This window comes from Bufo bufo, chromosome 2 (genome assembly GCF_905171765.1).
Source record: "Bufo bufo chromosome 2, aBufBuf1.1, whole genome shotgun sequence".
NCBI classification, from domain to species: domain Eukaryota; kingdom Metazoa; phylum Chordata; class Amphibia; order Anura; family Bufonidae; genus Bufo; species Bufo bufo.
In genome coordinates, this window is record NC_053390.1 from 2,513,429 (window position 1) to 2,540,811 (window position 27,383).

A 27,383-nucleotide genomic window follows, 5' to 3' on the forward strand; every position below is an offset into this window, starting at 1 on the left:
GAAGGTCCTTTCTGACAGGACACTTGAAGCGGGGCAGGCCAGAAGTCCTATTGCAAATTGGGATAGCTGAGGCCACAGGTCAAGCCTGCACACCCAGTAGTCAAGGGGTTCATCGCTCCTCAGAGTGTCGATATCTGCAGTTAAGGCGAGGTAGTCTGCCACCTGTCGGTCGAGTCGTTCTCTGAGGGTGGACCCCGAAGGGCTGTGGCGATGTGTAGGACTGAAAAAGCTCTGCATGTCCTCCATCAACAACACGTCTGTAAAGCGTCCTGTCCTTGCCGCCGTGGTCGTGGTAGGAGGAGGATTACTTTCACCTCTTCCCCTGTTAGATTCCCGTTGTGCTGTGACATCACCTTATAAGCTGTGTAAAGCATATTTTTTAGTTTTGTTTTGAACTGCTGCATCCTTTCTGACTTCCGGTAATTCTGTAACATTTCAGGCACTTTCTGCTTATACCGGGGGTCTAGTAGCGTGGCCACCCAGTACAGGTCATTCTCCTTCAGCCTTTTTATACGAGGGTCCCTCAAAAGACATGACAGCATAAAAGACCCCGTTTGCTCAAGGTTGGATGCCGAGCTACTCATGTCCCGTTCCTCGTCCTCACAGATGTCATTGACGGTCTGTTCTTCACCCCAGCCACGTACAACACCACGGGTCCCAGATAGGTGACAACAACGAGCACCCTGGGATGCCTGCTGTGGTTGGTCTTCCTCCTCCTCAAAGCCACATTCCTCCTCTGACTCTTCCTCATACTCCTCTTGCAGTGCTGCCGCTGGTCCGGCAAGCGATGATGACAAGGCTGTTTCTGGTGGTGATGGTGACCACAACTCTTCCTCTTCCTCTTCACGCTCATCTACAGCCTGATCCAGCACTCTTCGCAGGGCACGCTCCAGGAAGAAAACAAATGGGATGAGGTCGCTGATGGTGCCTTCGGTGCGACTGACTAGGTTTTTCACCTCCTCAAAAGGACGCATGAGCCTACAGGCATGAGCGTCCAGTAACGTGTCAAAAAAATTCCCAGCTCCCAGAGGCTGTCCTAGCACCCCGGTCATTCAAATACTCGTTGACGGCTTTTTCTTGTTGGAGCAGGCGGTCGAACATTAGGAGTGTTGAATTCCAACGTGTCGGGCTGTCGCAAATCAAGCGCCTCACTGGCGTGTTGTTTCGGCGCTGAATATCGGAAAAGTGCGCCATGGCCGTGTAGGAACGCCTGAAATGGCCACACACCTTCCTGGCCTGCTTGAGGACGTCCTGTAAGCCTGGGTACTTAGACATAAAGCGTTGTACGATGAGATTCAACACATGTGCCACGCACGGAACATGTGACAACTTGCCCAAATTCAATGCCGCCAACAAATTGCTTCCATTGTCACACACCACTTTGCTGATCTCCAGTTGGTGCGGGGTCAGCCACTGATCCACCTGTGCGTTCAGGAGTTCTGGTCCGGTGTCAACCCCAAGACAGCGTGACACGGTCGTATCCGGGATGTGGAATAGCCCCTGGGGAGCTGGGGGGATTCAGTTGATGTGCAGCCAGACACCGCAGCAGAAGATGACTCAGCAGAGGAGGTTATGGAAGAGGATGGAGTAGGAGGAGTAGAGGAGGTGGCAGTAGGCCTGCCTGCAAGTCGTGGCGGTGTCACCAACTCCTCTGCAGAGCCACGCATTCCATGCTTGGCAGCCGTCAGCAGGTTGACCCAATGCGCAGTGTAGGTGATATACCTGCCCTGACTGTGCTTTGCAGACCAGGTATCAGTGGTCAGATGGACCCTTGCCCCAACACTGTATGCCAGAGATGCCATGACTTCCTTTTCAATCACTGAGTAGAGGTTTGGGATTGCCTTTTTGAAAAAAAAAATTGTCCGGGTACCTTCCACTGCGGTGTCCCAATAGCTACAATTTTTTTGAAGGCCTCAGATTCCACCAGCTGGTATGGTAAAAGCTGGCGGGCTAAGAGTTCCGTCAAGCCAGCTGTCAGACGCCAGGCAAGGGGGTGACTCTGTGTCATTGGCTTCCTACGCTCAAACATTTCCTTTACAGACACCTGACTGTGGGCAGATGAGATGGAACTGCTGAAGGTGAGAGGCAGAGTGGCGGGTGGTTGAGAGGGGGCAAGGAGGACAGCAGTGGTTGACGTGGCTGAAGATGCTGGACCAGGAGGAGGATGGTGGCTTTGAGCTTGTGTGCTGCTTCTACTCGTCATCATGTGTTGATCCCATAGGCGTTTGTGATGTGCGATCATGTGCCTTCACAAAGCAGTTGTACCTAGGTGGGTGTTGGATTACACACGACTCAGTTTCTTTTGGCACAGGTTGCAAATGGCATCGCTCTTGTCAGAGGCAGACACAAAAAAAATGCCACACTGCTGAGCTCTGCAATGACGGCATTCTGGTGGTGGCAGCAGCATGCGTTGATTGGTGTGCTGTCTGGCTGACCCCGGGTGCCGATACATGCTGTCTGACTGTGCCACTAGCTCCTTGCGACGACCTCCTCCTGCTTCCAACTCATCTCCTCCTTCTCTCTGTCTCCCCTTCTGAACTTTCCACCTGTTCTTCTTCTCTTCGAGCAGGCACCCACGTGACATCCACGGACACATCGTCATCATCAACCGCTTCACTTGTATCTGACACCTCAGCAAAGGAAGCAGCAGCGGGGACAACATCATCATCACACTGTACGTCCATGTGTGTAATGCTGCTGACTGAGACATATCCCTGTTATCTACATCCTCTGGCAATAATGGTTGCGCATCACTAATTTCATCCAACTGATGTGTAAATAACTCCTCTGAGGGATCAAGTGAAGCGGCTGTGGTGGCTGTGGTGGTAGTGGCGGTGGTGGCGGCGGGCGGGAGAGTGGTAACTTGAGAGGTGCCCGAAGCTGAGCTGGAGGAGGATGGTGCGTCAAGGTTCTTAGCGGAAGCTGTTGAAGATTGGGTGTCCTGTGTTAGCCAGTCAACTATTTTCTCAGAATTTTTTGGGTTCAGGGTACGTGGCCTCTGAACACTGGGCATTATTCCAGGGCCAGTGGAAATCACAGCACCACGACCACGACGGCCCCTGCGGCGTGGCCTGCCTCTGCCTGTCATTTTTTATTAGATAAGTGTTACTATGCGTGCAAGGTTCTGTGCCACCCGATATAAGTGTTGGGCAGTGGACACAGTACAGTCTGTGGGGGCCTGACACACACGGGCTTGCAAATGGGATTATATCACAGAAAAATATTAAATATTATTTTTTTTTATCTGCGAGGTATTTTCTGTCACCCCCTGTATGAATGGTGTGCACACAGTACTGTCTGTGACTGAGCCTGCAGCCTCTCACACACGGGCAGGCAACTGCAATATATATATATATATGGAAAAAAAAAAGCAGACTGATGTACCAGCCCTGAAAAGGGCTTTTTGGGGTGCTGTCAGGACGCTGTCCTTACAGCAGATGAGTCTGTGGACACAGAACACTGCCCTAGCTAACGCTTTCCCTATTGAATCAGTAGCAGCAGCACTGTCCCTCCTCTCACTGAGACTGCAGCTTCCGAATGAATCTAAAATGGATGCTGTCCGGGAGGTGGGAGGGTCTGGGAGGGAGGGTCTGCTGCTGATTGGCTGGAATGTGTCTGCTGACTGTGAGGTACAGGGTCAAAGTTTACTGTATAGGGGGCGGACCGAACATCGCATATGTTCGCTCGCCGCGGTGAACAAGCTATGTTCGCCGGGAACTATTCGGGCCATCACTACCCTTCTAGATCGCTGTATACAGATCAGGAGGTGCGCTGGCCCGGTGGTGATGTGACCGCTGGGGCCGGGAGAGTGCAGGCACTCAGGTCTTCTACAGACCACGATCAGCCCTGCACTGAGGCTGTACAGCCTCTCTGGGGGGTGGATTTTCTGAACACCATATTTTTCAATATGAATATAAAATCAAGAGTGAAAAAAAAAATTAAGTTAAATGTCCCCCAGAGAATGACCTTGTATGAACTTATGCAAAGTGTAAAATAAAATTAAAAAATAAAGTGTTTAAAATTAAAAAAAGGTTTCACACGTAAAAAAAAAACAAAAAAACAATTAAGTAATAAATAAAAATGTTAAAAATAGAAAAAATAAAAAATAAAATAGACATATTCGGTATTGCCGTGTCCATAATGACCGGCTCTGTAAATATATTACATGATCCAACCTGTCTGATAAACACCATAAAAAAAAGTGCAACTCCAAGTGATCAAAAAGGCGTATGTCCCACAAAATGGCACCAATAAGACCGTCACCTCATCCAGCAAAAAATTAACCCATACATAAGAAAATAGTTTAAAAAAAAAAAAAAATATATATATATATATATATATATATATATATATACACAGTATTGCTCTCAGAACATGAAAACATCTTTTTTTTGTTTCAAAACTTCTATTATTGTGTTAAAGTGAAATAAATAAAAGTATACATATTAAGTATCGCCGCGTCCATAACAAGCATCTCTATAAAATCAGCACATAACCTAACCTAAAATAAAATAAAAACAGTGCCAAAAAAGACATTTTTGGTCACCTCATATTACAAAAATTGCAACACCAAGCGATCAAAATAGTACCAATAAAACCGTCACCTCATCCCACAAAAAATGAGACCCTACCTAATATAAATCAGTCAAAAAATAAAAAATATTACTCTCAGACAATGGAGACACTAAAATATGTTGTTTTTTTGCTTCAAAACTGCTATTATTGTGTTAAAGTGAAATAAATAAAAAAAAGTATACATATTAGGTATCGCTGCATCCTATAAAATTTTAACATGACCTAACACCTCAGATGAACACCGTAAAAAAATAAAGTGCAACAACAATCGATCAAAAAGGCGTATGCCCCCCAAAATAGTACCAATCAAACCGTCACCTAATTCTGCAAAAAATTAGACCCTAACTAAGACAATCAGTCAAAAAATAAAAAAAGCTATGGCTCTCAGACTATGGAGACACTAAAACATCATTTTTTTGGTTTAAAAAAATTATATTATTGTGTAAAACTTAAATAAATAAAAAAAAAGTATACATTAGGTATTGCCACGTCCGTAACGATCTGCTCTATAAAAGTGTCACATGACCTAACCCCTCGGGTGTAAAAAGAAATAAATAAGAACTGTGCCCCTTAGGCTGAATGCACATGGCCATGTTCCGCGGCCGAGAGCGGTCCGTGGTATGGCGGGCTGGATTCCTGTTTAGAGCGCACGGCGTCATTGGTTGCTATGACGCCGTGCGCTTCATGCCGCTGCTGCACTACAGTAATACACTATACGAGTTGGAAAAATTTTGAAAAATTAGCAAATTAGCAAATTAGCAAATTTCTAAATTTCTATTTCTCTACTTTTATAATAGATAGTAATACCTCTAAAATAGTTATTACATTTCCCCATATGTCTTCTTCATGTTTGGATCATTTTGTGAATGCTATTTTATTTATTTTATTTTTTGGGGATGTTACAAGGCTTAGAAGTTTAGAATCAAATCTTGAAATTTTTCAGAAAATTTCCAAAACCCACTTTTTAAGGACCAGTTCAGATCTGAAGTCACTTTGTGGGGCTTACATAATTGAAACCACCCAAAAAATGACCCCATTTTTGAAACTACCCCCCTCAAGGTATTCAAAATTTTTACAAACTTTGTTAACCCTTTAGGTGTTCCACAAGAATTAAAGGAAAATGGAGATGACATTTCTAAATTTCACTTTTTTGGCAAATTTTCCATTTTAATCAATTTTTTTCTTTAACACATCGAGGGTTAACAGCCAAACAAAACTCAATATTTATTACCCTGATTCTGCGGTTTACAGAAACCCCCCTGTACGGCTGTACGGGCACATGGCAGGGCGCAGAAGGAAAGGAGCGTCATATGGTTTTTGGAAAGCAGATTTCACTGGGATAATTTTAAGCCGCCATGTCCCATTTGAAGCCCCCCTGATGCACCCCTAGAGTAGAAACTCCAAAAAAGTGACCACATTTTGGAAACTACACCCCTCAAGGTATACAAAACTGATTACTAACTTTGTTAACCCTTTAGGTGTTTCACAAGAATTAATGGAAAAATAGAGATAACATTTCAGAATTTCACTTTTTGGGCAGATTTTCCATTTTAATCATTTTTTTCCGCTAACAAAGGAAGGGTTAACAGCCAAAGAAAGCTCAATATTTATTGCCTTAATTCTGTAGTTTACAGAAACACCCCATATGTGGTCATAAACTGCTGTACGGGCACACGGCAGGGCGTAGAAGGAAAGGAATGCCATATGATTTTTGGAAGGCAGATTTTGCTGGACTGGTTTTTTGGCACCATGCATCAGGGGCGCTTCAAATGGGACATGTTGTAAAAAAAACAGTCCAGTAAAATCTGCCTTCCAAAAACCGTATGGCATTCCTTTCCTTCTGCGCCCTGCCGTGTGCCCGTACAGCAGTTTACGACCACGTATGGGGTGTTTCTGTAAACTACAGAATCTGGGTAATAAATATTGAGTTTTGTTTGGCTGTTAACCCTTGCTATGTTACTGGAAAAAAATTATTAATATGGAAAATCTGCCAAAATAGTTAAATTATGAAATTTCATCTCCATTTTCCATTAACTATTGTGGAACACCTAAAAGGTTAACAAAGTTTGTAAAATCTGTTTTGAATACCTTGAGGGGTTTAGTTTCTAAAATTGGGTCACTTTTTGGAGTGTCTACTCTAGGGGTGCATCAGGGGGTCTTCAAATGTGACACGGCAGCTTATTTATTGTGGAACACAAGGGTTAACAAAGTTTGTAAAATCAGTTTTGAATACCTTGAGGGGAGTAGTTTCTAAAATGGGAGGTTTTTGTGATGTTTATATTATATAAGCCTCACAAAGTGACTTCAGACCTGAACTGGTCCTTAAAAAGTGGGTTTTGGAAATTTGCTTCTCATCTTTAAACCCTATGGCAGCTGTGGAAAATTACCAGATTCTCAGTCTAAGCCCTAACAGTCTCTCAGTATTCATTAACCCTTTCCACAGAGCCATGTAAATACAGTGATAATGAGCAGGATACAGTATACATCACAACATATATATAAAATGCAGTTACACGATATTAAACATTGCAAGTTAACCCTTTTAGGTGAAATAAAGTAAGCAGTTTTAACTTTGCATAGTGGAAATAGGCAAATGTCAAAGTTTTCCCTGTTCCAGGGCACTACACTTGCCAAGGGTGTAACAGATGGGAAGGAGATGGGATAGAACAAAGTCTGGATCCTATTGTCCCAGGTTGTGTGTTAAGGTATATAAACCATGAAGGGAGGCGTTATCTGGAGTCTTGGTGCCAACTCTGTTCTCTCATTAACATGTTATCTTCTGTACACCTCAAGGATGAGTAACAACACCTCTGAAATACTTGGCCTCAGAAGACAACTGCACTGCTGGAGACACAGACACCCCTGGAGAGAATGACTCTGAGAAGTGGCCATGACTCCTCATGGCCAAGGTTCACAATGACCCCTCAAGGCCAACATTTATTTAGAAAATGTGACACTAATCACTGTCTCACCTGTATGCATATTGTTCTCCAACTTCAAGGTTCCTCCAGCTGTCAGGTTATAGCCAGAGAGCTGAATCGGCCTCAGCCAAGGGTCAAAGGCAACATTCTGTATGTCGACATTAATAGGGGACTGCGCCGTCCCACCACACTCAGGGAAATACTTATCCCATTCCGGCATATCTGGAACATGAAGAGAACATGAAAAATAGTCACTAACTGCAAGAATCTGCCCCATGATCATGCACTACACTTACACCCCTCCAGGACGACACTGACTCCACCACCACCTCACACTATCCTGCATATCTATAGGTCAGATACTGATAGGATGAAGCTGATAAGTGATGTCTATAGGTCAGATACTGATAGGATGAAGCTGATAAGTGATGTGTCTTTAGGTCAGATACTGATAGGATGAAGCTGATAAGTGATGTGTCTATAGGTCAGATACTGATAGGATGAAGCTGATAAGTGATGTGTCTATAGGTCAGATACTGATAGGATGAAGCTGATAAGTGATGTGTCTATAGGTCAGATACTGATAGGATGAAGCTGATAAGTGATGTGTCTATAGGTCAGATACTGATAGGATGAAGCTGATGAGTGATGTGTCTATAGGTCAGACACTGATAGGATGAAGCTGATAAGTGATGTGTCTATAGGTCAGATACTGATAGGATGAAGCTAAGTGATGTGTCTATAGGTCAGATACTGATAGGATGAAGCTGATAAGTGATGTGTCTATAGGTCAGATACTGATAGGATGAAGCTGATGAGTGATGTGTCTATAGGTCAGACACTGATAGGATGAAGCTGATAAGTGATGTGTCTATAGGTCAGATACTGATAGGATGAAGCTAAGTGATGTGTCTATAGGTCAGATACTGATAGGATGAAGCTGATAAGTGATGTGTCTTTAGGTCAGATACTGATAGGATGAAGCTGATAAGTGATGTGTCTATAGGTCAGATACTGATAGGATGAAGCTAAGTGATGTGTCTATAGGTCAGATACTGATAGGATGAAGCTGATAAGTGATGTATCTATAGGTCAGATACTGATAGGATGAAGCTGATAAGTGATGTGTCTATAGGTCAGATACTGATAGGATGAAGCTGATAAGTGATGTCTATAGGTCAGATACTGATAGGATGAAGCTGATAAGTGATATGTGTCTATAGGTCAGATACTGATAGGATGAAGCTGATAAGTGATGTGTCTATAGGTCAGATACTGATAGGATGAAGCTGATGAGTGATGTATCTATAGGTCAGATACTGATAGGATGAAGCTGATAAGTGATGTGTCTATAGGTCAGATACTGATAGGATGAAGCTGATGAGTGATGTGTCTATAGGTCAGACACTGATAGGATGAAGCTGATAAGTGATGTATCTATAGGTCAGATACTGATAGGATGAAGCTGATGAGTGATGTGTCTATAGGTCAGACACTGATAGGATGAAGCTAAGTGATGTGTCTATAGGTCAGATACTGATAGGATAAAGCTGATAAGTGATGTGTCTATAGGTCAGATACTGATAGGATGAAGCTAAGTGATGTGTCTATAGGTCAGATACTGATAGGATGAAGCTGATGAGTGATGTGTCTATAGGTCAGACACTGATAGGATGAAGCTGATGAGTGATGTGTCTATAGGTCAGATACTGATAGGATGAAGCTGATGAGTGATGTGTCTATAGGTCAGATATGGATAAAAGTCATGAAACGCTATAAAGTCTTCCCTTTAATAACCTGTGCTAGTTTTTTAACAAATTAGAGACAGATATAAGGTTCTTACCTGTGTAGCCCCAGTGATGATGACCTGGACCTGCAATGGAAAAGATAAGACCATTGGAAGATGTCATTAGAAATGAGGAAATTAAAATAATTTAGAATTCCGGAAGATATTATTTAGAGGATTAGTGCAAAGCTGTGTGTGGTGGAAATAACCTCGCCACTGGGTTTTGAAGGGGCCTGTTTGCAGCCTCTTGCCTCAGGATTATGGCCCATATAGTAAAAATTTGAATGAGAAGGTAGACCGGCCGCACAGCCTAAATCTGTGGAACTGTTTTGGACAGGAAAGCCATGCTTGCGGTCGGTCAAATGTGACTTCTATTGAATTCGGGAACCCCTGCTTGGATCTGGGTGATTTCTGGATATGTTGTTCGCCCAGATCAGAGCTATCCAGGGATGTATAATGTATGGGGATATGTGGGGCTTTGGGGTGTTTTCTGTGTTTTGGGTAAAAATGAGTGTTTTCTGCCTGTGAGTGATTAAGTTAGCCCCTTATGTTTAGTAATTGTATCACAGGCAGAGCCCATTGTGTTTGTTAATTGTATCATAGGCAGAGCCCATTGTGTTGGTTAATTGTATCACAGGCAGAGGGGAGGTTGTGTACAATTGCTGGGAGTGTTACCATACTGTAAATGTATGTGATTGGCTAATGTAAAAACTGTCGCAGTCTTCCACAAGGTCCACAGGGGGAGTGTCCCTTGCTGGAAGACCTGCATAAAATGCTGACATGTAGCCCCATTAAAGAGTTCCTGTTTTACCCTCAACATAGAGCCTCGTCTCATGTGTGGGGGGAAAGGCTGCATCTACACTGGGGAATGCTATACGCTGTATACTCCCCTGGCAATAATCCTTGAGCTCTTTTAAGAACTTGTTCCTGCATCGCTCTCTGAAGGAAGAGAGGTTCACCCACTGGAACCTGGAAGCTTTGTCCTAGGTCCAGGGTGGGTAGAAGACGGCGAGATCCCAACCAAGCTGCGGCAGTTCGTGGGGTTGGCAGTGCTTACGGTGTCAAGTGGAGTGCTTGGAGCCCTCGGGAAGCACTAGGAGCATCCATCAACGGAGTTTCCCAGTTGGGGTGCCAGGAGATCCGTTACACTGTGCTTGAAGGAAATTGACGTATTTTTTAAGCTGTATGTTAGCCCCAAGCATAGACGCCAATCTGAGCTCAGCCATTGATGTGATGGGACATATTACAGACACAGCAACAAGAAGAATCCAGTTTTCAGTGTAGGCATGTCCAAATTATCAGAAGGCAGGGCAACACAAAAGAGGATCATAGCAGGACCAAATAACACAGTGTAGCACAATTACTGCCCCAACAGCTGGCCACCAATAGCAACCATCTTCTGTCTTCCTCCTCTAGTTGTCTAGAGAGCAGGGGTGCAGGCCACAGCAGTTAAATACAGGAGGGCATGTGTGGTCGCTGGTAAGGTACATGGGTACCCAATTATTACAGTTAATTAATAACTTATTTAGGGCGGGTTCACATTCCGGTATAGGTTCCGTTATAACTGAATTTTAGGACAGAAAGCAAAGCAGAAGTCTTTAAGAAGCATTCTGTTTTGCTCTGTCCTAATACATGTCTATGGGGACACATAACGGTTCAGTTTAGTTCCGTTATACATGATGGGGAAAAAAAAAAAAAAAAAAGAGTCCTGTCAACAGAAATATTTGCTTTCTGGAACCTAAAGACAGGGAGGCGCAATACAATGTTCTTCCCTTTCCACAAACACACTGAAATAGTGCAGTATAAACTTTCTCTAGTGTAAAAGTGTCAACCTACTATGAGATTCCCCAGCACACAGACACTTTCACTGTGTGGAGATGCACCAACAAGGATTTGATGCAAACCGTCTGCTACCCTGAGTACTGTAGGACACGTACACTGCGTGCAGAATTATTAGGCAAATGAGTATTTTGACCACATCATCCTCTTTATGCATGTTGTCTTACTCCAAGCTGTATAGGCTCGAAAGCCTACTACCAATTAAGCATATTAGGTGATGTGCATCTCTGTAATGAGAAGGGGTGTGGTCTAAGGACATCAACACCCTATATTAGGTGTGCATAATTATTAGGCAACTTCCTTTCCTTTGGCAAAATGGGTCAAAAGAAGGACTTGACAGGCTCAGAAAAGTCAAAAATAGTGAGATATCTTGCAGAGGGATGCAGCACTCTTAAAATTGCAAAGCTTCTGAAGCGTGATCATCGAACAATCAAGCGTTTCATTCAAAATAGTCAACAGGGTCACAAGAAGCGTGTGGAAAAACCAAGGCGCAAAATAACTGCCCATGAACTGAGAAAAGTCAAGCGTGCAGCTGCCAAGATGCCACTTGCCACCAGTTTGGCCATATTTCAGAGCTGCAACATCACTGGAGTGCCCAAAAGCACAAGGTGTGCAATACTCAGAGACATGGCCAAGGTAAGAAAGGCTGAAAGACGACCACCACTGAACAAGACACACAAGCTGAAACGTCAAGACTGCGCCAAGAAATATCTCAAGACTGATTTTTCTAAGGTTTTATGGACTGATGAAATGAGAGTGAGTCTTAATGGGCCAGATGGATGGGCCCGTGGCTGGATTGGTAAAGGGCAGAGAGCTCCAGTCCGACTCAGACGCCAGCAAGGTGGAGGTGGAGTACTGGTTTGGGCTGGTATCATCAAAGATGAGCTTGTGGGGCCTTTTCGGGTTGAGGATGGAGTCAAGCTCAACTCCCAGTCCTACTGCCAGTTTCTGGAAGACACCTTCTTCAAGCAGTGGTACAGGAAGAAGTCTGCATCCTTCAAGAAAAACATGATTTTCATGCAGGACAATGCTCCATCACACGCGTCCAAGTACTCCACAGCGTGGCTGGCAAGAAAGGGTATAAAAGAAGAAAATCTAATGACATGGCCTCCTTGTTCACCTGATCTGAACCCCATTGAGAACCTGTGGTCCATCATCAAATGTGAGATTTACAAGAAGGGAAAACAGTACACCTCTCTGAACAGTGTCTGGGAGGCTGTGGTTGCTGCTGCACGCAATGTTGATGGTGAACAGATCAAAACACTGACAGAATCCATGGATGGCAGGCTTTTGAGTGTCCTTGCAAAGAAAGGTGGCTATATTGGTCACTGATTTGTTTTTGTTTTGTTTTTGAATGTCAGAAATGTATATTTGTGAATGTTGAGATGTTATATTGGTTTCACTGGTAAAAATAAATAATTGAAATGGGTATATATTTGTTTTTTGTTAAGTTGCCTAATAATTATGCACAGTAATAGTCACCTGCACACACAGATATCCCCCTAAAATAGCTAAAACTAAAAACAAACTAAAAACTACTTCCAAAAATATTCAGCTTTGATATTAATGAGTTTTTTGGGTTCATTGAGAACATGGTTGTTGTTCAATAATAAAATTAATCCTCAAAAATACAACTTGCCTAATAATTCTGCACTCCCTGTATATGCTGTGTTCCCAAAGGTCATCCCCCAAAACTTTTTATTTTGAACTGTGTGGAGATGCACCAACACAGATTTATGCCTAATATGTCACGTTATCACTCAGATATAATCATCTGCTACCCTGTGTATTCTAAGACACACAGATGCTATTTTCCTAAAGTTTGCACTAGTATTTCATGTGTGTTCACTGATATTTCAAATGCTATCCATCCTCGGGATGGTAGAACATGTGTTGTACAGTTTTGAGCTTATGCCAACATCTACCCCAGGAAGCTGCTTTTGTGATGTTCTGCAGCAGCTGCAGCTGTGCTGTAAGGCAGTAATTGCAGCAAGAACCCGGCCTCAGCTCCTCACTTGGGCTGACAGCTTTCCCTGCCTGTTACCATTCTATACACACAATTCTCCTTCTTTGTGATTTTTGCCTTTCCCTTCACTCTCCCTGGGAATAGAATACAAGCTTGAATGATTTCAGACTGTACACTGTCTCTAAGATGGCTTTTCTGTCAGACACTGTAAGACCCATCCACCCTCATTCATAGCCCAACAAAGAATGGCGTTCTGCTCGGGCACCTCCCTGCCTACTGCTGCACTGATTGGCTCATCCGGGCAGTCATTCGGCCTGGGAGCAAATCAGGGCAAGTTTATAACCAACTGGTTTGTTCCTCTCTATTCAGTAGTGTAATTATACTGCACCGATGCTCAGGGAGCAATAGCCTGAAGGAGTACACTGCGACATAACACTTCGTCAGGGCCACTCCTATCCTCTACACCCGCTCCTCAGGGGGTCGCTGCACCAACACAGCTATGCATTGGGTCTCGTACATCCTCCTGAACCTTTTCCTCAGGGCAGTCCAAATGCTGACTGCTCTCACACAAGTCATCAACTGGGAGATGCTCTTGACCAGAGATGCCCAACCTGCGGCCTTCCAGCTGTTGCAAAACTACAACTCCCAGCATGCCCGGACAGCCTACAGCTATCAGCCAGCAGGGCATGGTGGGAGTTGTAGGTTTACAACAGCTGGATGGCTGCAGGTTGAGCATCCCTGCTCTTGACTATATGCTGTAAGGCGTGGTAGGGTTTTGATGCTTCTTCTTGGGAAAATAAGAAAGCGTCCCTCTAGGAAGGAGCAGGGAAGACAGAAAGGATGCCACTGACAGGCATTTATGGGGCTGTAAGGAGAAGGAGCAGGAGAAATACATTGGCCCCTGGCTTCAAAGCATGGTGCCAGACACAAAAGTCACCTCCACATCATCCTGCTGTGACCAAGAGGAGAAGTGAGCCATCCAATCCATAACCTCATCCTTTTTCTTTGTGCTCTTCTGTATTATACACATTTTGGCATGAGGCCTGCAAGTGTGTTTTCTGTAATTTAAAGACAGAGGTGCATTAAATGTATTTTCCTTTCTACAAACACACTGAACACTGATAATGACAATTTACTTTATGAATATTGCAGTACTGTCATTGATAAGATTTCTACCAGTGTTATATGTGTTTAAAAACATAGGTTCATAAAAGACCTTTTCTTACTATTAAGACACACATTGAAAACCTGTGATTATTCCCAACCCCACCAATATAATGCAGGAAAGGCATTAATATTTCTGTATATAGTGCATTATACTTATTTCATTGGTATAAAAATGGCATTATTGCCTTAAAATGCTTTTGTTATAATGCAACGCTTTAAAAAAAAAAGTGTTTAAAAAAAGAAAGGGCAATTGCTTAGCAGTAGAATGCTATTGTGGTGCTGTGCCGGCAATATGTTCAATTGAAAAATAAATGAATATTTTTTTCTTGCAAGTGGCTGGTTTTAAAACATAGAACTGCTTGAACGAGGTTCTGCAGCAGCTACATTATTAAGCACTCTGCCCCAGCCCGTCAAACAGCTTTCCCTGATTAAAGTCCCTCAATTATTTCTACTCTGTCCCTGTTACACTGGAAGAGATGCTCGTGTCTCTGCATACTGTGTAAGACCATTTTCTGTCTGCACTGCATACACCCAACCACCCTTATTAACAGCTCAATGCAGAATGACATCTGTTTGTACAATTGCACCTTTTTTTCCCAAAACTTCTTACCAATTTTCTAAAGTTTGTGTGCAATAAGCGCAATATTATCTGACAAATGATCTGATCGCTTGGTGCTTATACAGGCTCCTCTTGCCTCAGTTCCTCTAGTCCCAGCTCCTTTTACCTCAGCTGCTGTAGCCTCAACTACTCTAACTCTATCTCTCCCTGCTTCAGCTTCTCTAGCTCATGTTTGTCTTATCCTCTGTTAGCCCAGCAGTCCGTGCCGGCGCTGCCACCCCTACCCGCGGGCACGTGCGCCGTGCTCCCTCTTTCCCTCCTGCTTCCTGCTGTCATGCGTCGTGCTGACAAGTGCAGGAAGCAGGTAGCTTAATTGTTGCATCTGTGCTCCATGCCAGAGTTTACTTCCTGCTGGAGACCTGTACTGTTAGGGCGTGCCCAGGTGTGTCTCCTCACTTGTGAGGCAGCACGTACATGCCCTCTGTCTCACCAGCCTATGGCTGGATTGCAGGAGGTATTTAAAGGCGCTTCCTACCACAGGAAGAAGTCTGAGCAACTCATGGTCACTAGCTTGTCTAGTTCCAAGTGTGAAGGTGTTTTTCAAGTTCTCCTTTGCTGTGTACCGGACCCTGCTTTTGTAATGATCACATTTCGCCTGTTTGCTGCCTGCCTCTGACCTCGGACTTCGTTTATGGACCTTGCTTGATCTCTGCCTGTCCTGACCTCAGACTTCGTGACCACGTACTTCCCCTCGGTGCTTGCATTGGTATCTTTGACCCCCTGTTCAGCTGCCACTGACTCGGGGACTGCTCTGGAGTGGCACCTGTCAACTATCCTAATGGCCCAAGCCTATCCTCACCATCAGAGCCTCTAGTAAAGACCAAGTAGTTGCTTAATCATGCCTCTCTAGAGTATAGCCAGTCAGTAGCGCAGTGGGTCCAAACCTGCTTGCATAACATCCTTCTAGCCTAAGTTAGCAACAGCCTCAGGTCCTCTAGCCCCAGCTCGGGGCTCCTCTAGCCTCAGCTATTCTAGGCCCAGCATTTCTTGTTTCAGTTCCTCCATCCTCAGCTCCTGTAGCCCCAGCTCTTCTGGGCCCAGTTTCTCCAGCCTCGGAAGCTCTAACATCATCTTTTCTAGCCTCAATCCCTCTAGCCCCAGCTTCTTTAGTCTCAGCTTCTCTAGTCTCAGTTCCTGTGGCCCCTGTTCCTTTGACTTCAGTTCCTCTAGCACCACCTCCTCTAGACCCAACTCCCCTAGGATCAGTTCCTCTAGCCCCAGCTCCTCTAGTTCCAGCTCCTCTTGCCTCAGTTCCTCTAGTCTCAGCTCCTTCTACCTCAGCTGCTGTAGCCTCAATTACTCTAACCCTATCTCTTCTAGCCTCAACTTCTCTAGCTCAGTTTGTCTAATCCTTCCAGCCTAAGTTCCTCTAGCAACAGCTTTTCTAGCTCCAGTTCCTCTAGCCCCAGCTCCTTTAGCCCCAGTTCTTCTAGCTTCAGGCCTTCATCCTCGGGTCCTCTAGCCCCAGCACCTCTAGCCTAAGCTCCTCCAGCGCCAGTCCTCTAGCCACAACTCTTCTAGCTTCAGTCCTTCATCCTCAGGTCCTATAGCCCCAGCACCTCTAGCCTAAGCTCCTCCAGTCCCAGCTCCTCTAGCTTCACTTCCTCAAGCCTCAGCTCTTCTAGCCTAAGCTCCTCTAACCTCAGCTCTTCTAGCTTCAGTTCCTCCAGCCTCAGGTTCTCTAGCACCAGCTTGGGGCTCCTCTAGCCTCAGCTCTTCTAGCTTTAGTTCCTCCATTCTCGGCTCCTCTAGCCATAGCACCTCTAGCCTAAGCTCCTCCAGCCCCAGCTTCTCTAACCTCCCATCCTTTAACCCCAGATCCTGGCTCCATTACATTTTAATGAAACAAACGAAGAAAAAGAAGAGGCAGCACAGTTGCTACACTCTAGAAAAACTTCTGTTGTTTTACAATGAAACAGTCCACCGCATGTCTTGCCTCTGATACAATATGACGGTGCACAAGCCCAACAACAATGGATAGAGTCCGGATAGGTAGAAAGCAAATGAGGGCGGCACTCACCAATGTAGTAAAATGAAAATCATCCTTTATTCATCCGGGATAACATTCAGCAGAACAAATAGGGGCAAGATGTCAGTTTCTCAAACATAGTAGCTGCGGCGGCCGTTTCGCGCGACATTGCACTTCCTCAGGCCGCTGATGTAAGCGCGTAGTTACGCGCTACCTTTTAAGCACTTGGGGTATGGCTGCCCGGAGAACCCATGGCAAACAACCCACCTGGTGTATATAAAAAACAACAAATTGGCGTGGTAATGAAAAGCAGGAAGTGCTCAACCCTATATGCAGTGGCGCATCTATACGGGGGGGGGGGGCAGATCCTGCACTGGTAGTCCGCTGCTAACGGCAATCCCCAGCAAAAATGCATACAAGGGAGGATGCCCGCAGCGGACCACAAGTACCACAATAGACATCCTAAACAGGATAGCAAATGTGTGGATGTGATAAACAATAAAACAAAATAACAATAACTTTTACAAAGACAGGTGCACTCTGCGGTCTTACTAAACCCTCATACTGATGTAAAATTGAGAGATTAGCCAACATATCCTACTGTGGAGGACATGTCTGAGGCCGAGCACCGCGCCAAGGTTTCTCAAGTAGCTCGGGACCTTACGCTAAACCTACCTGTGCCGTATGGGCAATACCAGGAGCCAATGGGCAAATTACAGGAGCGCAAGGTCCGACTCACAGCAAACTCCCAGTTACCTCTGGCATGTGACCATGCTTACAATGGGTGCTATTCAAATAGGTGACAAATTCATTACATTGAGTATCAGTGCCCGACCATACCATGAAGATATCGTCCACGTACCTTAAAGGTAAGGGTTGCTGGTGGAAAACACATACCTGTCCTCTAGCACAGCCAAATAAATATTGGCGAAGGCACATGAAACAGGGGTACTCATGGCCGTACCGAGATGCCACATTAATGGAACATGTAGGTAGGCCTCTGGTGACCTTTAGGAGAAGCCATACTGTTAGGGACAGGTTAGTGAGGAGCCGCTTTATGCAGGACACTGGCAACAATTGGTTATGTAAGAGCAGACCAAAAGTGTGGGAGCTGCTCCTTCTGTAGCTTTAACTCACAAAGAAAAATGCTCGGTTTTGGGGGCACATGCCACAGAGTCACTGATTTCATCACATGTAGAAGCACGGGATGATGGGAGTGATACATAGTGTGTGAGAGAGAAAATAGACTGTGAGCTCTTGGGGTCAGGGATGATAGGAGTGATGCATTGCTTTTGACAAAAAAAAAATGAGATTGTGAGCTCCTGAGGGCACGGATGATGGGATTGTGAGAGCGGTTATATTGTTAGCTCTTGGGGTCTGGAATGATGAGAGTAATACATTCTATGTGTGAGGGAGCTGATATTATGGGGGTAATAAGATTATTTTACCAGCCCCTCTAATGCGCTATAACAGTATAATCCCCCCTCCCCCGCGACCTCCCTGGTGCGCAGGAATGTGAGAGGATTACTCTCGCTGTTACCTCTTTAACAACCATTTTAATTGGATTTCGTTCAGCTCATTAACTGCATAATTGTGGCACAAAGTTAAAGGCTGGACTCTTCATGAGAGACCTGGAATCATAGAAGTCACCTCCCCGGGGTGTTGTCACCTGCCCTTTATCCTCCTCAGTGCCAGCTCTTTGTGATAATCGTGATCACTGAGCTCAGAGTGTCCCAGAGAGTCATCAGCAGGTTCATATCAGAGATACAGAGACTGGAAGAGTCACAGAGAGGCAGAGAAGTGATCACTGAGCTTAGAGTGTCACAGAGAGTCATCAGCAGGTTCTATCAGAGATACAGAGACTGGAAGAGTCACAGAGAGGCAGAGAAGTGATCACTGAGCTTAGAATGTCACAGAGAGTCATCAGCAGGTTCTATCAGAGATACAGAGACTGGAAGAGTCACAGAAAGGCAGAGAAGTGATCACTGAGCTCAGAGTGTCACAGAGAGTCATCAGCAGGTTCTATCAGAGATACAGAGACTGGAAGAGTCACAGAGAGGCAGAGAAGTGATCACTGAGCTTAGGGTGTCACAGAGAGTCATCAGCAGGCTGTATCAGAGATACAGAGACTGGAAGAGTCACAGAGAGGCAGAGAAGTGATCACTGAGCTTAGAGTGTCACAGAGAGTCATCAGCAGGTTGTATCAGAGATACAGAGACTGGAAGAGTCACAGAGAGGCAGAGAAGTGATCACTGAGCTTAGAGTGTCACAGAGAGTCATCAGCAGGTTGTATCAGAGATACAGAGACTGGAAGAGTCACAGAGAGGCAGAGAAGTGATCACTGAGCTTAGGGTGTCACAGAGTCATCAGCAGGCTGTATCAGAGATACAGAGACTGGAAGAGTCACAGAGAGGCAGAGAAGTGATCACTGAGCTCAGAGTCACAGAGAGTCATCAGCAGGTTCTATCAGAGATACAGAGACTGGAAGAGTCACAGAAAGGCAGAGAAGTGATCACTGAGCTTAGAGTGTCACAGAGAGTCATCAGCAGGTTGTACAGAGACTGGAAGAGTCACAGAGAGGCAGAGAAGTGATCACTGAGCTTAGAGTGTCACAGAGAGTCATCAGCAGGTTCTATCAGAGATACAGAGACTGGAAGAGTCACAGAGAGGCAGAGAAGTGATCACTGAGCTTAGAGTGTCACAGAGTCATCAGCAGGTTGTATCAGAGATACAGAGACTGGAAGAGTCACAGAAAGGCAGAGATGTGATCACTGAGCTTAGAGTGTCACAGAGAGTCATCAGCAGGCTGTATCAGAGATACAGAGACTGGAAGAGTCACAGAGAGGCAGAGAAGTGATCACTGAGCTTAGAGTGTCACAGAGAGTCATCAGCAGGTTGTATCAGAGATACAGAGACTGGAAGAGTCACAGAGAGGCAGAGAAGTGATCACTGAGCTTAGGGTGTCACAGAGAGTCATCAGCAGGCTGTATCAGAGATACAGAGACTGGAAGAGTCACAGAGAGGCAGAGAAGTGATCACTGAGCTTAGAGTGTCACAGAGAGTCATCAGCAGGTTGTATCAGAGATACAGAGACTGGAAGAGTCACAGAGAGGCAGAGAAGTGATCACTGAGCTTAGGGTGTCACAGAGAGTCATCAGCAGGCTGTATCAGAGATACAGAGACTGGAAGAGTCACAGAGAGGCAGAGAAGTGATCACTGAGCTCAGAGTCACAGAGAGTCATCAGCAGGTTCTATCAGAGATACAGAGACTGGAAGAGTCACAGAAAGGCAGAGAAGTGATCACTGAGCTTAGAGTGTCACAGAGAGTCATCAGCAGGTTGTACAGAGACTGGAAGAGTCACAGAGAGGCAGAGAAGTGATCACTGATCTTAGAGTGTCACAGAGAGTCATCAGCAGGTTGTACAGAGACTGGAAGAGTCACAGAAAGGCAGATAAGTGATCACTGAGCTCAGAGTGTCACAGAGTCATCAGCAGGTTGTTTCAGAGATACAGAGACTGGAAGAGTCACAGAAAGGCAGAGAAGTGATCACTGAGCTTAGAGTGTCACAGAGTCATCAGCAGGTTGTACAGAGACTGGAAGAGTCACAGAAAGACAGAGAAGTGATCACTGAGCTTAGAGTGTCACAGAGAAACATCAGCAGGTTGTATCAGAGATACAGAGACTGGAAGAGTCACAGAAAGGCAGAGAAGTGATCACTGACCTTAGGGTGTCACAGAGAGTCATCAGCAGGTTGTATCAGAGATACAGAGACTGACAGTCACAGAAAGGCAGAGAAGTGATCACTGAGCGTCATTAGCAGGTTGCATCAGAGATACAGAGACTGGAAGAGTCACAGAAAGGCAGAGAAGTGATCACTGAACTTAGAGTGTCACAGAGTCATCAGCAGGTTGTATCAGAGATACAGAGTGTTAAGTTTACCTGCACAATTGCTTGTAGAGGTTACTTGAAGAGGGGAAGGAGTCCAATGGCAACGACACAGGAACAGAGGAGCACTGAAACGGAATGGATGAATGATCCTGATATGCAGGAATGGCGGTGGCTCAATGGACCCGATAAGGTCCATGTGGTAGATGAGTGCCGAAAAACGAGGAAGGCAAGAGAGTAGTCAGGCAGTCCTGGGTCGGTACACGGGATGGCAGGTACAAGGATTCAGGATGAGGCTGGAGAGTAGACAATGGAGGCAGAGTTCGGTACACGAGATGGCAGGTACAAGGATTCAGGATGAGGCTGGAGAGTAGACAATGGAGGCAGAGTTCGGTACACGAGCAGGTTAGCAGACAAATACTGAGAGGCTGAAGCAAGACTACAGCTGAGATAGCTCAATAATCTGGCAAGGGAGGAAGTGACATGGTCTTCCTTAAATAGGGCGTACACAGATCTGATTGGTCAAACCAAAAGCAGGAACATTCAGGTCAAGGAGGTGGTTCAAAAAAGTAACAGAAACTGTCCAGGAAGCTCTGTGCTCTAGTGAACAAGGCTACAGCCTAGGATGCCGGAGTCTCCCGGTTCGATCCCTAACAGTACTCCCCCTCCTCCATGATGACCTCCGGGCATCTCCAAGATAGGCCTGTTGGGGTATTGCCGATGAAACTCACTGACCAGTCTGGGAGCGTACACATTCACCTTGGGTTCCCACGAGTCCTCATCAGGACCATAACCCTTCCAACAGATCAAATACTGCAGTTTTCGTCGACAAATTCTAGAGTCCAGGATCTTTTCTACAACAAACTCCTCTTCTCCATGCACCCAGACTGACGGGGGTGGCAGCAAAAAGCGATCAGGGAAAGTATTCTCGACAAATGGTTTGAAGAGTGAACAATGGATCACCGGATGTATCAGCGAATCCGGGAGTTTGAATTTAAATGTGACATCATTAATTTGAGCCGAAATCTGATATGGTCCAATGTATCTTTGACCCAGTTTTTGAGAATGGACTCTCAGCTTAATATTTTTTGTAGACAGCCAACCTTTGTCCCCAATATGAAAAACTGGTGCTGGTCTACGGTGTTTGTCCGCCTCGTGTAAATTCTCCATGATTTTTCCCCATACCTCTTGCAGGTTTGTTAACCGTTCGGTTACTGCTGGGAGGGCCATGGTGATTGGCCGATGGGGAATGAAGACTGGACAGAGGCCTGTGTTTGCGTAGAACGGGCTAAAAGAAGTCGAACTGTGTTCCGAGTTATTGTACCAAATTCTGCAGTGGAGAGATGTTCCATCCAGTCATCTTGTAAATGGGTAATAAAACAGCGTACATACTGTTCGAGGGTTTGATTAGTTCTTTCAGTCTGACCATTAGATTGTGGATGAAAAGCTGATAACAAATTTACTTTGATTCCAAGGGCAGAACAGAAGTTTTTCCAGAATTTGGACATGAACTGTACCCCGCGATCAGAGACCACGTTGTCTGGAATCCCGTGTAGCCGGAACACTTCACGGATCATGAGTTCTGCTGTCTGTTTTGCAGATGGTATTCCTTTGAAAGGGATGAAGTGTGCCATCTTGGTAAGACGGTCTATGACGACAAGGATAGTGTTCATTCCTTGAGAAGGAGGTAAATCGATCACGAAGTCCATAGAGACTGAGCCCCAAGGGCGAGATGGAACCGGAAGTGGTTGTAATAATCCCAGAGGGGAAGAACGTGGCGTCTTGTAGTGCACACAGGTCAAACATGAAGACACATACCTCTTCACATCCCCTTTACAATTGGGCCACCAGAAGGAACGAGATAATAGTTCTTGAGTTTTTTTTATGCCCAAGTGACCCGCCAACTTGGAATCATGAGCCAGTTTAAGGACTTCAAGTCGAGCAATTTTGGGAACATATAGTTGATGATCCGGTTTGATCCAATAACCATCCTTGAAGTGAAGGTTAATCTCACTAGTGGGGTGGCTAAGAAAAGAGTCACTCTGATATCCGTCTTTAATTAGTTTCCATAAATCCCCCGAATGGGTGGCCCCAAAGAAGTTTCTTTCAGGCAGGATCGTGGTTTGATTCTTATTTTCTTGGGAGGAGTCAGAGAACATTCTGGACAGCGCGTCTGCTTTGACGTTCTTAGAACCTGGACGGTAGGTAATAATAAAGTTAAAACGAGGAAAGAACAGGCTCCATCTGGCCTGTCTGGAGGATAATCTTTTGGCGTTATGCAGAAACTCAAGGTTCTTGTGATCAGTCAAGACGGTTACGGGAATGGTGGCCCCCTCCAAAAGGTTTCTCCACTCCGAGAAAGCTTCCTTGATTGCAAGTAGTTCCTTATTCCCGATGTCGTAATTTTTCTCGGCTGGGGACATTTGGTGAGAAAAATAGGCACAAGGATGAAGCAACTCTTTATCTCCTGCACGTTGTGACAAAACCGCCCCCATTGCTGAATCAGATGCATCCACTTATACCGTGAATGGTAGTTCTGGATCTGAATGGATTAGTATTGGTGCGCCTGTGAACAGAGTCTTTAGCTGACTAAATGCGTCTTGTGCCTCGGGAGTCCAGGTAAAGTGTACGGTTTTCTTCGTGAGTTGTGTGATTGGTTTGGTGACCCCGGAGAAATTCCTGATGAATGTCCTGTAGAAATTGGCAAAACAGCTCTAATCTTGCTGGGGTCCATCTCTAGACCCTTCGGAAAAATGATGTATCCCAAAAACTGAACAGTTGTTTTTTAAAATTCGCATTTCTCGAGTTTAATGTAGAGTTGGTGTTCTCGAAGTCTCTGTAGAACCTTGCAGACGTCCATACGATGTTGCTCCAGACTTTCAGAAAAAATTAGAATGTCGTCCAAGTATATTATTCAGAACGGATCCAACATGTCCCGGAACACATCATTAACAATGTGTTGAAATGTAGCTGGCGCATTACACAGTCCGAAAGGCATAACGAGGTATTCAAAATGTCCATACCGAGTTCGGAAAGCAGTCTTCCATTCGTCACCCGGACGAATACAGACCAGGTTATATGCTCCCCTGAGATCGAGTTTCGTAAATATTCTGGCAGTGCGCAGTCTTTCGAGATAAAGAGAAGTTCAGATATTAAAGGAAGGGGATACCGGTAGTCTATACAGGGGCGTAAAGAGGAATCTTTCTTTTCTACAAAGAAAAAAGGAACACCAGCTGGAGAGGTAGAGGGTCGGGTAAACCCCTTTTTTAGATCTTCATCTAGATATTTTTTCAAAGCCTTCAATTCAGGATCAGAAAGCGGATAAATGCAGCCAAACTGTATTTCCACTCCCGGTAATAGTTCAATCGGACAGTCGTAAGAACGGTGAGGAGGAAGCTTATCTGCATTTTTCTTGTCGCCAACATCCTGAAAATTCTTGTACAGCAGAGGTAATAACTAACTTGTAGACTGTTCCGTAACCAGAGGGATCGCTGGAGCCGAAGACTGAGGGTCTTGCAGGCAATTACACTGACAGAATTCCGACGGGAAGTGTAGTACATGATTTTCCCAGTCAATGGATGGATTATGAATCGCCAACCATGGGATCCCCAAGATTATGGGAAATTTGGGTGAAGAGATCAAAGAAAAATTAATGTCCTCAAGGTGATCCGTGTTGATGCGTATTTGGAGCTTTACCGTTTCTTGCGTAACTGGACCTGAGGAAAGAGGTGAGCCGTCCACAGTCTCCATATCCAATGGTGTTGTTCTCTTTAATAGTGGGATATGTTTTTTTTGTGCAAATGTTAAGTCCATAAAATTGCCCCCGGCCCCAGAGTCCAGCATAGCAGAGCAGGAGATTTCGAGTTCAGAGGTGAAGATCTGAATGGGTACCATGAAATGAGACTCGGGGATAGTAGTTTGGTCTTTCTTCCAAGCAATAGGGGAAATAGAGTTTATTTCAGAGTGTATGGAGTATGGAATTTCTGATTCCAATTGTTCTTCTTACTCTCTGACCGCGTTTATTCTACAGACCCTTCTAGGGCAGTCGATAGCATAATGTCCCGGTTTTCCGCAGTAGAGACAAAGATCTTCTGAGATGCGTCTTTCCTTTTCCGCTACAGTTATGGATCTCCGTAATGAATTGATTTGCATAGGTTCCAGTGCAGGTTCAGGATTACGGGGAACCGATGGTCTGAAAAAATAGGTGGGTCGGTTTTCCTGCGCCCATGCTTTCTCCCTTCTCCTTTCAGTAAGTCTCTGATCGATACAAAGTTGAATGAAGTCTTCAAAGTCTTCTGGAATATCTGTCCTAGCAAGTTCATCTTTCATTTGTTCAGACATCCCCCCCCCCCCGGAACTGACTCTTTTGGGCGGCATGATTCCAGGTGGTGTCGGTCACCCAGTGGCGGAATTCGGCTGTGTAAACGGCCACTGAACGGTTTCCTTGGCGTAGATTATGTAGTTTTAGTTCCGCAGTAGCACAACGATTAGGATCATCAAACACCTGACTTATGGCGGAGATGAAGGTCTCCAGATCCCGCAGAAGGCTGCTGTCAGTCTCCACATAAGGAGATGCCCATGCTAGAGCCTCATCAGACAAAAGATTGATGATGAACAATACCTTCATCTTTCCAGTAGTGAACCGGGCTGGATTAATTGCGAAATAGATTCAACATTGGTTCAAAAAACCTCGGAATTGGCGTCGATCTCCAATAAACCTTGCTGGGAGCGGCATGCGCGTATCTCCAGCTGGGGCCTGCCCCTCCAGGAGTTGTCTCTGTAGGGTGATTATTTCCCCTTGTTGATCTTGTACCACACTTTGTAACTGGGAAAACTTTTCCTGATAAGTGGTTCCGAATTCTTGTAGCTCTATAACTTGTTGTTTCAGGAGCGTCACCGCGGACTCCATTTTTGAGGCCAGATTATTCTGTTAAGGTTACCTGCACAATTGCTAGTAGAGGTTACTCGAAGAGGGGAAGGAGTCCAATGGCAGCGACACAGGAACAAAGGAGCACGAAAACGGAATGGATGAATGATCCCGATATGCAGGAATGGCGGTGGCTCAATGGACCCGATAAGGTCCATGTGGTAGATGAGTGCCGAAGAACGAGAAAGGCAAGAGAGTAGTCAGGCAGTCCTGGGTCGGTACACGGGATGGCAGGTACAAGGATTCAGGATGAGGCAGGAGAGTAGACAATGGAGGCAGAGTTCGGTACACGAGATGGCAGGTACAAGGATTCAGGATGAGGCTGGAGAGTAGTCGATGGAGGCAGAGTTCGGTACACGAGCAGGTTAGCAGACAAATACTGAGAGGCTGAAGCAAGACTACGGCTGAGGTAGCTCAATAATCTGTCAAGGGAGGAAGTGACATGGTCTTTCTTAAATAGGGCGTACACAGATCTGATTGGTCAAACCAAAAGCAGGAACATTCAGGTCAAGGAGGTGGTTCAAAAAAGTAACTGAAACTGTCCAGGAAGCTCTGTGGTCTAGTGAGCAAGGCTACAGCCTAGGATGCCGGAGTCTCCCGGTTCGATGCCTTACACAGAGACTGGAAGAGTCACAGAAAGGCAGAGAAGTGATCACTGAGCTTAGAGTGTCACAGAGAGTCATCAGCAGGTTGTATCAGAGATACAGAGACTGGAAGAGTCACAGAAAGGAAGAGAAGTGATCACTGAGCTTAGAGAGTCATCAGCAGGTTGTATCAGAGTCGCAGAGAAGTGGATATCCTTTGGCCACATCCCACACTGATGACCGCCTCATTGTGAACAGTGCCCTGTGGATCCGGATGATGAATGCCACACAACTCTAAGTACATTGGGAGGTGAGAAGCACCCAAGTGTCATGTCAGACCATTGGAAACTGTTTACATCAGCGTAGTCTGCGTCGTGCTAGATGAACTGCAAGGTACCTGACCACAGACACCAGACAAGCCTTTGGTGGTGGTGGTGTTACAGCGTGGGCAGGTGTGTCCATTCCATGCCCTAAAAGCCCCCACATAGTAATCATTCCTTCTTTATGCCACCACACAGTAATTATGCCAACATTGTGTCCATTTCAAAGGTTATGCCAGGTATGTGCCCCCTGACAGTAGTTATGCCCTGATATGTGCCACCTCACAGTAGTTATGCCCAGATATGTGTCCCCTCATAGTAGTTATATCCAGATAGTGTCCCCCCACAGTAGTTATGCCAAGATATGTGTCCCCTCACAGTAGTTATGCCAGATATGTGTCCCCTCACAGTAGTTATGCCCCCTTCACAGGAAGTTAAAAAAATAAACTGTACATACTCACCTGGTTCCTCCGATGATCTGCGCTCCCCAGCTGCAGCAGGCAGGATGCACATCAACTGCTCTGGTCTGTGTAGGAGGAGAAGGAGCACAGCTGACTCCTAGCCCTGCTCCTCCTGCGCAGACCCGCAGTGTGAAGCTCCGGTGGGGAATTGTGAAGCGGGGAGATTCATAGATTCGTTCTGAATCCGTTTTTTTTTTAGGCACTGAATCGAACCCAATTCTTTTCGGGTTCGATTCAGACGAATCTTGAAAAACAGCACCCGACGCATAAGAAATCAATAGTGTTCTGTCACATCACGCAGGAGGTAATTGCAATTAGTTGATGCCAAGCAATAACCGCAGTTTCTGGCGTCAACGATAAAAG

General features: G+C 45.3%; 1 protein-coding gene across 2 annotated transcripts in view; it reads right to left on the bottom strand.

Annotated features, from left to right (window-relative positions):
* The window catches only part of CA9 (carbonic anhydrase 9), a 191,266-nt gene that overhangs the window by 99,306 nt on the left and 64,577 nt on the right, over positions 1-27,383 (bottom strand). For both annotated transcript variants that reach the window (XM_040420683.1, XM_040420682.1), the window contains exons 2-3: positions 9,340-9,369; positions 7,548-7,718 (exon numbers count right to left, since the gene is read on the bottom strand). In XM_040420683.1, coding sequence (XP_040276617.1) covers positions 7,548-7,718; positions 9,340-9,369 — 201 coding nt within the window. The remainder of the gene's footprint in view (positions 1-7,547; positions 7,719-9,339; positions 9,370-27,383) is intronic.